Source organism: Lycium ferocissimum, chromosome 6 (assembly GCF_029784015.1).
Source record: "Lycium ferocissimum isolate CSIRO_LF1 chromosome 6, AGI_CSIRO_Lferr_CH_V1, whole genome shotgun sequence".
Classification (NCBI taxonomy): Eukaryota; Viridiplantae; Streptophyta; class Magnoliopsida; order Solanales; family Solanaceae; genus Lycium; species Lycium ferocissimum.
In genome coordinates, this window is record NC_081347.1 from 16,290,918 (window position 1) to 16,306,741 (window position 15,824).

At 36.3% G+C, this 15,824-nt stretch overlaps 1 protein-coding gene across 3 annotated transcripts; it reads right to left on the minus strand.

Moving 5' to 3' along the window:
* Positions 1-51: 51 nt before the first annotated feature.
* LOC132059425 (pentatricopeptide repeat-containing protein At5g04780, mitochondrial-like) lies at positions 52-6,157 on the minus strand. 3 transcript variants are annotated; one of them, XM_059452051.1, is made up of 5 exons: positions 3,175-6,157; positions 2,772-2,890; positions 1,706-1,785; positions 1,059-1,167; positions 52-882 (listed from the first exon to the last, which is right to left on the minus strand). In XM_059452051.1, the coding sequence occupies exon 1, from the start codon at positions 6,070-6,072 to the stop codon at positions 3,304-3,306; it is 2,769 nt and encodes a 922-aa protein (XP_059308034.1). In that variant the 5' UTR covers positions 6,073-6,157; the 3' UTR covers positions 52-882; positions 1,059-1,167; positions 1,706-1,785; positions 2,772-2,890; positions 3,175-3,303. The 3 variants fall into 3 exon arrangements, with proteins under 3 accessions (XP_059308034.1, XP_059308035.1, XP_059308033.1); XM_059452052.1 differs by having other exon boundaries at positions 1,049-1,167; positions 1,706-1,790; XM_059452050.1 differs by having other exon boundaries at positions 53-882; positions 1,706-1,790.
* Positions 6,158-15,824: the final 9,667 nt, after the last annotated feature.

Below are 15,824 nucleotides of genomic sequence, written 5' to 3' on the forward strand. Positions count from 1 at the left end.
GTGAAGGAGAAGCTCTAGGACTTGAAGGTGGAGATTGACCCATAAATTCATCATCTCTAACATCCATGGTTTCTTGATGGACCCCACCACCACCATCAACACCAGATTGGCTATTGTCACCAATTTCTTCTCTTCCATTAACGTTCCCCATTATAAAATTTGTATTTTTAATAAAGAAGAACTTACTTGAATCTACAAAAAGAGATTCCTTTGTGGAAAAAAATAAAAGTACACTTATGTTATATCTATATAAACACGTTTACCCACTACTTTATTAATGAAATCACAACTTTGACATTTAAAAGGCTTATGGTAAAAAAGAATTATGTTGAGTGAAGAATTAAGATTATATTGAGTGCTGATGAGTGCAGTGAGGAACACAGGAGAAAAAAAGAAAAAGAATAATAAGAGGGAAAAAATATATAAAAAATTGATACTTTATGCAATCCAATGAGTTTGGAACTATGTTGCTTTTGTATACTATAATAATGATACTGAAAACCACAATGATTAATTATATTATCATTGCTATTACTACTACTTTTCCTTGATCTTCACACATATATACTTAAAAATATAGAAATTATGTCACCTTAATATTTTCATTAATAAATAAGTTTGAATTTTCTGAAAAGTAAAAGGAATAACATCAGTGCTATCATAAATATTACTGCCATCGTCCCAATTTAAGTGTCTAGGATCACCTCTAGCAATTGATGGCCAGATCATGAATGGTAGAGATATGATAGACAGTTCGAATGCTGAAACAGTTCAATATGTGGAGTGAGCATCCGTCAAATACACAGTAGGAGGAGGGTACCACAAGTTACTCAGAGAAGTTGCAAGCGTCATTGAAGAATCCGATGAGTCCAGATCATTGACCTAACAAAAAGAGGGTTGATAAGATCGACAGCATTCATAAGTTAAAACTCAAAGGAACAGCACCAGAGTGATAGGATAAATCTGCAGGATAAAATTCCCACCATATGTATTAACTAACAAAACAAAAGAGTAAAGAGTAGTGTTTTTTCAACCAGTAAGATGTTACAGGTTATTACAAAAATCATGTGATCCTATACACTCGGCACTTTTTGCATCCCATAAACGAACTTCATGATCCAAACTTCCCCTTGCAAGTATATTAGAGTACAATTGATGGAAACGAACCTGCAGAAGTTCAACCATAAAGTTAGATATCAATGGAGGAATGAGATATTCAAAGGTGAAAGAAGCAATATCAACACATAGTCAAGACGTGTATGAAATAAGGAACCACCAGAGACTTCCAAAATAAACTACAGATAATATAAAAAAGCTTCATAAGTTGCAGTCTTCTTCAATTAGGGTGGGATTCAAATGGATTGAAGGGCTTAGACATTTGAGCAAACATCAAGCATTTATCTCTCTGTTTTTCTGTTTTTGATAGATATCTGCATTGATACTCAAATCCAGATAGGATAGGTTTAGCCATCTTAGAAGCACATCCATAAACATAAAGTAAAAGGAAAATAGTGTTCCAACATTTTGCAAAGCCACCTATATGCCTTCTAAACATTGTGTCAACCCAACTCCCAGCATTTTCAATCATTATTATTATTACCTAGTTGACTGAAAATATATTTCCCGTGTAGATAATGAGATCATCCAAGAATGCAGCACAACTATATTAGATGATAGATGACTAAAGATCTCAAAACAGCCTTACCACCCAAGGAGTCCTGTGATGTCCACTTAACACCTTTAAGCACTTCCCACTTTGGCCATCAATTGTCTTTACCGTGAGATCTGCACTGCCACCATGGTAACAACATATGTCAACAAACTTGATACACGAAAAAAAAAAAAAAATTTTGCTCAATGCAATAAAAGTAGAGTGTTTGCCTTTGTATCTCAATTCACCAATATTTACAAAGGATTCTATTTTTTCTTTTTTTAAGATATGAATCTAGTGACTGAGGATTCAGAAATGTGTATATAATGATTACTTAGCATGTTAGATAAACATTTTCATATCTGAGGGGAGAAGTCATAAATTGGGTCAAATTAACCAGCAGGGCACTAAAATGCATAACATGACAGATACTTGTACATGTTTACGTATTCAAAGAGAGACTGACTGCGTAGAAGCAATTAGTTTCCCATCAGGACTGAATGCCGAGCAATAGCAGACCTAGGCGGAGGCAACAGTGGACAATACTTTTTTGATGACGGCAACAGTGGACAATACTTAGCTGACAAATGTCTCAATGACTCGGCCTCTACCCTGATAAAATTAAAATAAGACAAAGTCCTAGAGCAAAATTGCAGATTTGCAACTGTATTAACTTTATGGGAAAGAAAAAGCAGACAGAATGTAACTATAACTATCATGATATAAGACCCTGTCTCAGGTCTCTTGCTACTTGGCTTTTTAATCCATCGAAATGAACAGAGCATTTAGAGCGCTCACCCCAAAACTTCTTAGAACTATGTATGTTCCTTGCTACCATAAAAAAGAGGTAAAAAACTAGACGTAAAAAAGTTATGCTGGCACAGTAACATTATAGAATTACAAGCTTGCAACCACAATGTCACAACCAGACAGTAAGTGTTTTTTTTTTCTTCTCTCTTCTTTTAATTACTTATGGCCAATATTAGTACAGCAAATTCCAATAAGTATAATCTTCCGAGAAATAAAAAAAGAGCAATTGAAGTTGAACCAGCCAAACGGAGCAACCAGCAAGATGAAGCCAATCAAAAAATTGAAAAGCCTGGGACAAGGTGTCCAATACCATAAGGTCCAGGAAACAAAGTCGGCTGGAGCAACACTCCATCTCTATGATCACTTGGGTCCCTCCCAGTCAGCATAGTCAATCAGCAAGTCCTCACCCGAACAAGGAACAGCGCCATTCTGAAACCGCAATCCAATAAACAATAATTCCCATTAAAACTGAAAATGAGTATAGTAGATTAGTTTTTCACTCACAATGGAAGGTAATCTGCTGATTGATCTTGAAATTCCATTGTCAAAAAAGTCCACTGCCAGTTCAAGTTGTAAGAGCATAATAGTTCAACAAAAAGAGGAGGAGTCACATAACATAGACTATAGCATATCTACTATAAGCCAGGAGCGGTTAAAGGGATGATAAGAAGGAACAAGAAACAAGTTCTTTTGGTCCGAAGCATTCAACCAACCTATTATCAGCTTCAAAGGAATTAATAACTGCAGACTTGCTCATTAGCAAGATCTTGTGACCAGATAGAGAGTGGTACACCTTCAAGTATCACCTTGCAGCCAGATAGACTGTGGTATGCCTTCAAGTATCACCAGTAATCACCACATGAACAAGATCCGTCTTTGAAATGGTGGAACCGGTTAATATCTCTAATAATGATCTCCCTAGAGACAATTTTACAAATGAACTTGAATGCTGTATGGCAGTCCAAGCAAATCCGAAGGTTCTTCTTCACTCTAATAGGAGTACCAGGAGGAGTAGCAATCAGCCCAAATGCAACAGCTAGTTTCTCACTATGATAGGAGAGAAGAATCTCCTTTTGTCTCCTCTCTACATCATGGAGGTCAATATCAACCATAGGAACATAAGCAGCTTTAGCCATTAGTTGTCCCAACTCCTCCAGTTTGGCATATATTTCATCACTTCGCGAATGGCTTCTGTCTCCAACTATAAATGTGTAAATACTATCTTTGACTTCTATCCAACTCATACCGGGTTCCTTCTTTACTCTACTGTCCTTCATGAGTCTTCTTACTTTTGCGACATCCCCCCACAACCCAACTGATGCATAAATATTTGCAAGAAGAACATGAGTGCCAGACTTCTCTGGTTGTAGATCAAAAAGCATTTCAGCAGCATGTTGTCCTACCTCTACATTCTTGTGGATTCTTGCAGCACCAAGAAGTGCACCCCAGACAGATGCATTAGCTTCAAAAGGCATCTTATTTACGAGATCAATAGCATCATCTAGTTTCCCTGCTCGGCCCAGGACATCAATCATGCATGCATAATGCTCTTGAGTTGGTTCAATCCCAAACGAGTCTTTCATTGTTTTGAAAAACTTCTTGGCTTCTGCAACTAAGCCAGCATGATTACATGCATAAAGGACACTAACTAATGTTATGTGATTTGGAGATACACCATCTTTCAACATCTCATCAAATAAATGAAGCGCCTCTTTTGCATGCCCATGTTGCGCAAGTCCTCCAATCATTGCGGACCATGAAACGATACCTTTCTTACGAACCTCATGGAAAGCACAGCTAGCATCCTCTATACTTCCACACTTGGCATACATGTTAACTAGAGAGTTACCAGCAAACACATCTGACATGAACCCAAACTTCAACACATGAGTATGTATTTGTTTACCCTGTTCGTACGCTGATAGATTTGCACATGCATTTAGGAGAGAACTGCATACAAATGAGTCTGGCTTAAGACCCATGTCCTGTAACTTCTGATAAAGTTTCATGGCTTCTTCACCTTGACCAAGTAGAGCATAAGCTGTTATGAGAGAGGTAAATGATGGCAAATCCGGAATAGGGCACTCGTCAAAAATTCTAGCTGCATCATCCAGCTGGTTACATTTTCCATAAGAATCAACAAGACTGTTTATGACAAATGTGTCACAAAGAAATCCCGACTTAACAGAGAGTGCATGGACTTGTTTGCAGACATTGGCAACCTGTAAGCCTGCGGCAGAGTTGAGGATGGCAAGTAAAGTTGTCTGATCAAATCCAATTCCTTGGGTGAATGTCTGAATAAAAAGGTCTAGACATGCATTGTCTGCCTCATTCTGCGAGTAACCAGAGATCATAGCATTCAACGCAATTAAGTCCTTCCCGGGCATCATATCATAGATCAACCTCGCTTCCTGGGTTAAATTACACTTGCAATACATATCAATAAGACCAACACTCACAAATGGATCCAATATGATATCTTTCTTTATCAAAAGAGAGTGTAATCCTTTACCCAACTCAGGGAGCTCGAGTGCAGCACAAGCCTTGAGAGCACTCGATAATGTGAACATATTTGGCCAAATTCCTGACCTTCTCATCTGATTCAACATATCTATAGCCTGGCATTGACATTCATGAAGAACACAACCAGCAATAATAGCATTCCACGAAACAATGTCACGTACCACAATTCCCTCAAAAACAGTAACAGCATCCTTAAGGTCTCCCCCTTTTGCATACATGTCGACAAGTGCATTCGACGAGAAAGGATCAGATTCATACCCGAGCTTCACCAAATACCCGTGAATTTTCTTTCCTTCAACAATATCTCCTAACCCAGTACAAGCATTCAGTATATTAGATAAGCTATATTCATCAGGTCTAACTCCACTACCAATCATGTCACGAAACATACACATCGCCTCACTAAAAAAATCATTTTGTGTGTAACAAGAAAACAAAGCATTCCAAGAAACAACATTTCTTTCGGGGATTTCGTCAAATAACATCCTAGAATCTACAAGGTCCCCACATTTCGCGTACATAACAACCAAAGTATTCGCGACGAAAACATCAGTATCAAAACCCGTAACCACAACAACCCCATGAAGTTGCTTACCCAAAAAGAGTTCTTTCTCAATAGAACATGCCTTAAGAACACTAGGAAAAGTGAATTCATTACATTTAAGACCTAAAGAATGCATTTTTATGAAAGCCCAAATAGCATCTTTACCAAAACCATACTTTGTATAACCAGAAATCAAAGATGACCAAGAAACTAAATCTGGTTCAGGACTTTCATCAAGCAGTTTCCATGCATAGTGAAAAACACCACATTTAGAGTACAAATTAACTAAATGGTTCCTATGTTTAGAATCATTGGTTAATCCAAGTTTAGTTAAATGGGCTTGGATTTGAAAACCTGGGGTTAAAGACTTAGTTTGGGAAAGCTGTGAAAGAAGCTTTGTGTAGGAAATAATAGAGTTTTTGGTTCCTTCTATAAAGCTTGAAAAAAGCCTGTTTTTGTTTTGTAAGTGTGATACATTGGAGAGTCTTGAAAGTTTGAATTGAAGGTGATGAAGGGGAGTTCTTAGGCGGTAAACGTTTGTCATTCTTGATTTGAAAGTTGGTTTTGACCAGCAAGATTGGCTCCGTCATGGACTTATTGGGTTCGGACTTTGGAGTTATCGGGTCGGATTAGATTTTTTTTTTTTTGGGGGAGATTTCAATAATATACAACCTAGCATATAAAATTATATCTGTGTAGTCATATTTTTAAATTACACCCCGTATAGCTACTTTTTCATAATATACAACATTATACAATAATATAGAACTTTATATATCTGAGATAGATAATGTATCAACCTTGTATAAAAGTGTATAATATGTATAGAGTGCATAATAATGTATAAGAGATATTTATATCCATGAAAATTCAATTGTATACAACAATATATAACATTTTTTCAATTATATTATCACTTGTGTTATATTCAAGGTACTCCAGGATGATGGAATCACAGGCTTTTGCAGTGACGGTACAAATTGAGTCTAATATTACAAACATGAGCTATTTCGGGTAATTATTTTTTCTAAATAGTCATAGAGAATTATTTTCCTTTTTTTGTAGGGAAAACAACACAAAATACCAGAAAAGGTAAAATATTTACCTATACCTGGCCCCATGAAATCTAATTACAAACAGCACCCGTACGGCATTGTCAATTTACTCGAGTACACCCTTTTTGCGGCTTCAGTTAAATTCGCTTTTGTCCGTTACAAAATGCAATTCACGTCTCCTTTTCTCCTGATTTTGTTTTCTATTGTCTTTTTTATCATTTTTCCTTTTAATTTCCTTTCCTCGTAGTTGGCTTTGTCTTTTATTTGTTTTCTCTTAATTTTCTTTTCCTTTTTTCTTTTTTCTTTTTTTGGTTAGGGTATCTTCTTATTTTTCTGTCCACTTTTGTATTCTGGTCTTTTTTTTCTTTTTAAAGATAAAAATATTAACTACTTATTTTTAATTTAGTAAATATGAAAAAATTAAATAATGAGACTACAACAAGAAATAACTAAGAAAAATTCAAAGTCAATAACTTATTTAGTAAAAATTTAAATTAATAGAAAATATATTTTTATAAGTAATTTTTTTCTCTTTTGAAAATGAAAATATGACTCTTATCTTTTTACAAAATTAACTTGCTAAAAAATAATTAAAATATCAAAATTAAGCTTAAACTCCATTTGTCGTATTTTTTTTTCTTTTGAAGGAATGATCATGTCCTTTAGGATACTCTATCAATATATGATATATACCATATAAGTATCATAAAAGAGTGAAGAGCTTTTTTGAAGGAATGAACTATTCTTTTATGATACCATATTTGTATATGATATATACCATTTGAGTATCATATAAGACTGAGAAGTAATTTTTTGAAAACATTACTGAATATCCCTAAAATATAAAAATATTTAACCCCCCCCCCCCCCCCGTTCTTCTAAAGTAATTTCACTTCTACCCTCACCGGGTGGAAATATTTACCCAACATATTCCTCGGCCAAACCCCTTCCTCCGTGATACTATCGCAAAGATATTGATATATCATGGTATTATGGAGGACTGAAACAGTCCTCCATGATACCATCTCAATATATTTATATACCATGATGGTACCATGGTCTTGAGGAGTGTCTCATTGAAGGACTGAAGTAGTCCTTCATGATACCATCACGGTATATGTATATAAGACGATGGTATCATAGAGATTTTTTTTTCGAGAAAAGTGTCTTTTGAATAATGAACATGATCATCCATAATACCATCATGGTATTATGGAGGACTAAGAGAAGGACTGAAGCATCTACCATGATACCATCTCAGTGAGAGTAACTAATTAATTGATAATCAGTTTGTCAATATCAACCTCGACGCACGAGTTCTCCTTGCATTCTCCCTCATCTATTTGAGATTGAAGGGGAAGCATATATAGTTACTCCACTTGATGAAAAGAGCTACAGAGTGTAATGTAGGCTCTTACATAAAGGATAAATAGTTACAACAACGGAAATTTAAATGGAGTTCATGAAATCAAAGCAAATGGGAATTGATTGAGATTTTGGATCTTGAAGCTATTGGGAACATAGGGTTCTCAAACTTGAGCATAAGGCTTGAAGCATCATGTATTCTTGATCCATAAATACTTCTATTTTAGAGGCGAAGTTTTATGTGGGAGGATGTGTCCTCTGACTCCACCAGACAATAATACTAGAAAGTAGTTAAGATGATACAGAGATATCTTAAAGGCACAGAGAATATTCCTTGTCTTGTCAAGGAATTGAGGAGATTTAGATGAGAGAAAATCTAAATCTGAGTATGTTTTTCTTGCTATTGAGAATATAAAATATATTGATATTAAGTGTAATTTTGTGTCAGAGACATAGTTTTACATAGAGAAGTGAACATGAAGTACATCTCGACGCATCACTTGATAGTAGACTTATTACCAAAACTCATAGCATTTGTTGCTTATGAATGATATGATATCATTGGGTTTGCGTAGTGCTGATGCATTTATATTTTTTTAATACTTCCTGCTCATGTTCAAGTAAAACTGCATTTTGAGATAAATGTTAGTTAATGCCTAAATTATTTATTTTTGTTGCTTCATATACATAAGATGTTATTTATGTTGACACCCAATTTTGGCCCTCCACATGTTTAATTAATTAGTCAAGCTTCTTAGATTTTCAATAAAGTAAAATATATTTTTCTTGCAAAGGCAGAAATGTTTTCAGCATTATCTTGCCATTTTATTTAGCAAAATTATCCCTCATATATATTATGTATGTTTTACATATAATTTTTAGTATCAATTATGTTTATCAATTTATGTAAAAATCAAGTGTTCAAATTGAGCATGTATTTTTAATTATCAAATTCAAGCCATTCACGATTTAACCACTATAATTAGTCTCTTTTGCAAATAAATATTTTACTTTGTTTAAGTTAAAAAGCTTAATTAATTATTAAATGATTAATTTGTCTCGAGTTTATTTCGAATTTGTTATGTCTTACAAAGTGTTATATGTTAAACACAAATGTGTGTCCTTTCTAATGCAAATCTATGCAAATATGTCCATCTTCAATCACTTCTGAGCCCACCTAAATTAATTTGATCAGCCCACCCATAACCTTAACCGATCCAGCCCACTTTTTCAATAAACACCTAAATCCCCTTTTCCTCCTTCAATTTAACGAGGCACGACCCCAACTCCCAAACCCTAACCACTTCCCATTTTTCATCCATATTTTTCAACAGATTTGTGCCAAAGTCTTCTCCCCTAGTTGTAGCCATGTCATCGGTGTTGTTTACCTCTCCTATCCACGCCCCTTCACCTTTTCTTACACGAAATCAGCCTCAAAAGCCTTCAAGTCAGTAGAAAATGTGACGAATCCCAGAGGATCCGGGGATTTGCTGGCAATATCAATTTTTTCAACCAAAATCATCAATTCTTGTACTTGTTGGTTGTTCCATTTCTTTTTTTTTTTTTCAATCAAACCCTCACCCCTCCTTGGATGATTTTCAAATTTCAAATACCCTCTTATTTTAGTCTAAATACATGGTCTTGGTGACCATCTAGATAGAGATTCATCTCCCCAAAAATCTGAAAAACAATTACTGCTTTTGTTCTCTGATTTCTCAACTTGTTTTTCTCATCTTTATTCACTCTCGTGCCTTGCTTATATTCGAATACTAAAACTCGAGTGTTGCAGTGAAAGTAAGGATTCATCATCGACTTAGCCTCAGTCGCTGCAGGGTACAAAGGTAATACTCTTTAAATATTCACTATCTTTTGATTCTGTTGAGGTCGTGGTAATTCGATTAGTTCGTATGCACAAATGTGTTCTTCCAGTACCTTTTTCCAGTTTATAAGTATCTTTTTTTTTTTGTGCCTTCTAGTGCATTGAGTGGTAGATAATTTCTCAAGTTATTAGCTCTGTGTGATTTTTAAAGTTGGTCTGAAGTATGGTTATGAATGTCGGTTTTTGCTTGTTAGTTGCTGTAAAATTTGAATCATATGTTCCAAACTCAGTGCCTAATGTTTAGTTATTTCCTTTAAAAGAAGCAAGTATGAACATTCCGTAGTTCTGAATCTATTATTTAGGGTGTTAATGTGTTAGTTCTGTTTTAGTTTAAACTCATTTCGAGCCAAATTTCATATAGAGTTCGGATAAACGTTTGTCTTTTTTTTTTTAATTCCTTATTCTGGTTCAAAGGCTTAAATAGTTTTGTTAAGATAATTAATCTCTCTAAGTGAACTGTTTAATGTAATGAAATATATATATATCTTTTTTTTTTTAAAGAGTCTTTTCTTGAACACTGATTTGCCCATCTGACAGTAAGGTTTGTATATCTTTTAATCATGTTAGCAGTTACCAACTAATTAGTTTTAGGGATATCAATAAGGGTAGCTAATCAACTTGACTTTAATGCGCAGTTGTATGCTAATAGCATTGATTATTCAGCGTTCAAAGTAGATTTCCATGAATAAATTCGCAGAGCATATGTAATAATTTTCCACCTCTATATTGAGATTCAGTTTGAGTCTTGCCCACTTAGAATAAAATCTGTTGAAAACTTGTTTCTGATCGCAAAGTTTGAAAACTTTAGTTTGAGGTTTGTTGTTGTGATTGTCACGTTAAAAAGAAATTTCCACTTTGTGAAAGTTTTAGAAAGCATAAATCTGTATTCTACACCTTTGGTATGATAATTTCAATTCTTGATTAGTCTCATTAATATCATTTCTAATTATTTTCTTTTCTAATTACTTCGTTTATAATAATTGGGATGTTTCGGAAAAAGAAGGGTAACACAACGGAGGTTAGAGGACCATTCATCTTCCCCTATTTACTATCTTTACATATAAAAACAACAAATTTTTACTGAGGACTTCCTTTTTTTTTTTTTTTTGGTAAAGTAATAAAATTTCATTAGTAAAGCATCAAGAAGATGCCAGGTTACAGATGGGCAAAAAACTGCTTCAAACAAAACATGAAGCAGACTTAGCAAAAACCTGTAGAATAATCTAAAGATATCCTATCTCTACCGTACTAGAGAAAGGGAGCCAACAAAATCCAGAAAGTTATCCACACTGTTTACAGGGGCAAAAAAATGCCAACTAAAAAGACTAACTAAACATCTAGACTTTAAAATGCAAATATGAGTTGAGATTCCATCAAAGCATCTACAGTTTCTCTCCTTCGATAGGATCAAGAAAATTACTGCTGGGATCATTCGCCAGATCCTTTTGATGGACTTGTCAACTCTCCAGAGTATCCAGCTAGCATAGGCATCTTTGATGTTGAAGGGCATTACCCATTAGAGACCAAACATAGAATAGAAGAAATACCAAAGGCTAGGTGCTGCAAGGCAGTGCAAAAATAGATTGTTGACACTTTCATTGGTCTACTTGCACATGGCACATATGTTAACGACGATTACACCTCTCCTCCTGAGATTATCTTGTGTTAGGCATGCTTCCTTCAGTGCAGTCTAAGTAAAGCAAGTAACTCTGAAAGGCTGTCTAGCTCTCCATACAAGCTTCCAAGGCCAGACCTCTAAAAGGCTATTTTGAGAACTCTAGTAGTTGTAACATTCCTTCACAGTGAAAATCTTTTCCTTAGAATTGTCCTAGAGGATTCTGTCTTTGAGATTCTGCCACCAAAGTACTTTGTCCCAATCTTTCTAGGAGAGAAAGAAAATCATCAACTTCCCAATCCTATAGGTTTCTCATAAAAATTGGTGTCCAACAGTTGTTATCTCTACATTGAGCTAATGTTGCTTCTTTGTTAGAAGCTATCAGAAGTAGTGAAGGAAATGAGTCTTTTACTAAAGTTTCCCCAAGCCATTTGTCTTGCCAAAATCTGATCTCGAGCCCATTTCCAGCCTTGAATGAGACATTCTGGAAGAATTCCTCTTGGAGACTACTGATGTGCTTCCATACTCCAACACCATGTGGTTCATTGCTTCTCTTTGCAGTCCAGTGGTCTTGAATATCATATTTAGCTTTGATGATTTCCTTCCAGTACCCTGCCTCATTTTAACCATATCTCCAAAGCCACTTCATGAGTAGGCTATTGTTATGAAGCTTAAGATTTCTGATTCCCAGCCCCCTTTTCCCTTTGGGTTGAATAACTAATTGCCATTTGACCAAAGAGAATTTGTGAGTAATACCGTTACCCTCCCATAGAAATTTCTTTCTCAGCCTGTCAATTTGCTTTAGAACTGAGCTTGGCATAGGGAAGAGTGACATACAGTAAGTGGGAATGCTATCTAGGACACTGTTGATGAGGGTGAGCCTACCTCCCAATGAGAGGTATTGCATCTTCCAAGTGGCTAGTCTTTTCTCCATTCTTTCAATGACTCCACTCCATATCCCAGATGATTTGAATTTAGCACCCAAAGGAAGTCTCAAATGGGTGGTGGGAAAGGAGCACTCGTTTTTCATAAAATAAGAATGTCAAAAGAGCTTCTAGGTTGGCCACTTCATTCGGATATATAGTGCTCTTAAGCATATTGATATAAAGTCTAGAAATAGCCTCAAAGATCATAAGAGTGGTGTTGAGATTAGAGACTCCGCCGACAATCACTCCACAAATATAAGGGTGTCATCCGAGGTAGAAGGATTTCGCCCACTAGGAACCCTTGAATCCACCGGTTCTTTGGCCTTTGCCTAACAAAGAGATAATCCTTCCATGGCAATGATAAAGAGGAAAAGAGATAATGGATCCCCCCGCCCGAGTCCCTTGAGAAAAGAAAAAACCCAACCGGACTTCTCACCGTAATTGAAAACTTCACCGTCGAAATACGTAAATAAATCCACCTTATCCACCTTTCCCTAAAATCCATTTGCTTCAAAATGTTGACTAAATAAGCCAAGTTAAGCCGATCAAAAGCTTTCTCAATATCCAATTTGCATAGGATCCCGCCCTCCACTTTTAATTTTTCCGCCTAGCACTTCATTGCAATCATGGATGCATCGCTGATCCGCCTATTCTTTAGAAAAGCACTCCGTCCGTAAACTAATGAATCCACTACTTTTTTCAACCTCTCAGCTAGAATTTTGGCCAGCAATTTGTAGACACTGCTTATAAGACTTATAGGCCTATAATCTCTAAGTTCTACAACACCTTTCTTCTTTGGGATCAGAGCAATGAATGAGGCATTGCATGATCTCACCATTCTGATGAAAGAAATTAAAAGTTGCTAGCAAGTTTGCTTTGATGAAGTTCCATGATTTCTGAAAGAAGGCCATAGTGAAACCATCGGAGGCCTGGAGCTTTGTCGTGGGCACAAGTCATGAGAGCTTCTCGATCTCCAATTCGGTGAAAGGAAGTTCAAGTGCCCTCTTTATCAATCAGAGCCGAGACTTCTGCGTACCTTCAAAGACAAATTTCGAGGGTCTCTAAGATTCAGTCTCTTTGTAATTTATTGATAGTACTCAAGAATACCATCCTTGATCTTTTCTTTATCTTAAATTACTTCATTCTCTATTTTGAGTCTGTTAATGGAATTGCCCTTTCTATGTGATTTGGCCATTCTTTGGAAAAACTTTGTATTCTTATCCCCCTCTTTCAACTATAAACATCTTGATTTTTATCTCCATGATATCTCTTGCCGGTTGCTATTTGTTGAAGTTTAAGTTTAAGATTCAATGTCCGACCTTTCTCTTCGTAGAGAGAGTTCCGAGCTCAGCCTAACTCGATCCAGCCTTTTCCCGAGCTCTTTTCGAGTGCCTTGTTCCTTTGAGTTTCAATTCTTCCATAAACCTCCTTATTCCATTTAGTAATGTCTGTCTTGAGATTCCTTAGTTTTTGCATTGGCACAAAGTCCGGGGTGCCTAATACAGTGTAAGAATTCAACCATCCTTCTACTATGTCCATGAAACCCTTAACTTAAAGCCATATGTTTTCAAATTTGAAATAAGAATGTGTGGCCTCCCAATCCCCACTCTCCAGGATAATTGGTTTATGATCGAAAAAAACTCAGGCGAAAGGTAACGTTTGATAGCATTGAACATCTCACTCCATTTTGGTGAAATAAGGACTCGTCAATTCTAGAGGCTTGAGAGACTTTTCCTCGCTCGAATTGTAAATTGTGCTCCCGAAGTGGAGGGTCAATCAAATCCGTATCCGTAATAGTGTCGGAGAAGCCCAACATCGTCCCCGATCTTCTAGCACAGCCAATCTTTCCTCCACAAATCTGCGTACATTGAAATCCCTCCTATAACCCATGTCGACCACAATCCCTCGATGATGCTAACTCAAGCCAAAGATCCTCCCTTTCTGGATTGGTATGAGGACCATAAACACCACTAAAAACCTATTTAAAGTCCTTAGCAAGACTTTCAAATATACATGATAAAGAAAAGGCTCCTGCTTTAAAATCAACACATTTCCAAGCTCCTTTGTCCCACGTTATTAATATCCCTCCTTTGGTACCAACTGCTTTGACTTCTGCCTAAGAGATCCATCTGTTTCCCCAAATTTACCTAATTAGAGACGGATTCCATATCTCTATTTTGGTTTCCTGCAGACAAATAATATCAACTCCCCACTTGTGAATAAGAGATTTCAAAGTGCTTCTCTTGTCTTTATTGTTGAGACCCTGCACATTCCAACTGAGTGTTTTAACTCTTATCTGGAATGAGCCTCGGACCCGCCCTTTCTTTTCTTCCCACTCCCATCATGGAGACCCCAATCCAATCTTTTAAGTTCAGTAACTTGATGTGCCGTGAAATTACGGCGCATTCGATGCCAATTTCTTAGTCTTTTGTGAATCCTCAAGTACTTTTGATGTCATTTCCCGTGTTTTGGTGTTGATTTGCAGAATAACAAGTGTTGGAAGCAACTTGAGGCAAAATGAAGCAAAAACAAGCTAAAGTGAACCAAAACACCACTTGCGAGCGTACGTATATCGTATACGAGTTGCAGGAAAGCCGCAAAGATTCGATGACGAGATGGCGATTTAACCGAAGATAGCGGCAAAGACACGCGAGCACCACATGCAAGTCGCACGCGGCGCATGCTAGTCGCACTCGATGCAGCAGTATCGTACCACAATTGCTTGAAGATGCAAAGACTCGCAAGATTTTGCAACCTGCAACTCGCGGGTTGCACATGCGACACCAAGTGCGATTCGCACTAAATGCGCAGGGGTATTTTTGTCTGGAAATTTTTCCCGTTTTGGAAAGTCTATAAATAGATTTCTAGGGTTTTGGACTCATTATTCTACAGGTTTTTAAGTTGTCTTTTTGTGGAGCTCATTTATTATTGGTTGGTGAAGCTTTTGAGAGATTCCTTTGCTTTTGGCATCTTTTCCATTCAATAATTTTGTAAGCTTTATGAATACTATTTATATTATTGCTTTACTTTTAATGAATATTAGTGGCTAAACTCTTTAGCTAAAGCTGTGGGACTAAATGTGTTAGTTATGTGATTGGATTTCATATTCATACTTCATTTATATGCTAATGGAGTTTTCTATTAACTCTTCAAGCGTTAATGTCTTGTGATGGTGTATAACATTATTTGTGCCTTAATATCATTACTTTGCTTGGAAAAGAAAGTAGAGGTTAGGAAAAGAGTTAATAGCAACAATTTAGGTCATTAAACCCATCTAATAGCTTGAGCTAGGAATAGGAAAGCTAGTTGAGGCTAAATGGGTGTCCCCATATAAAACATTCTAGGGCTTGGAAAAGCCTAGGATGAAATTTGCTAATTTGGTTGGAAAACTTTTAGCAAGAATCACGTGACCCTTGGTTTAATACAGCTAGGCATATGAATGAGTTGAAGTGATAC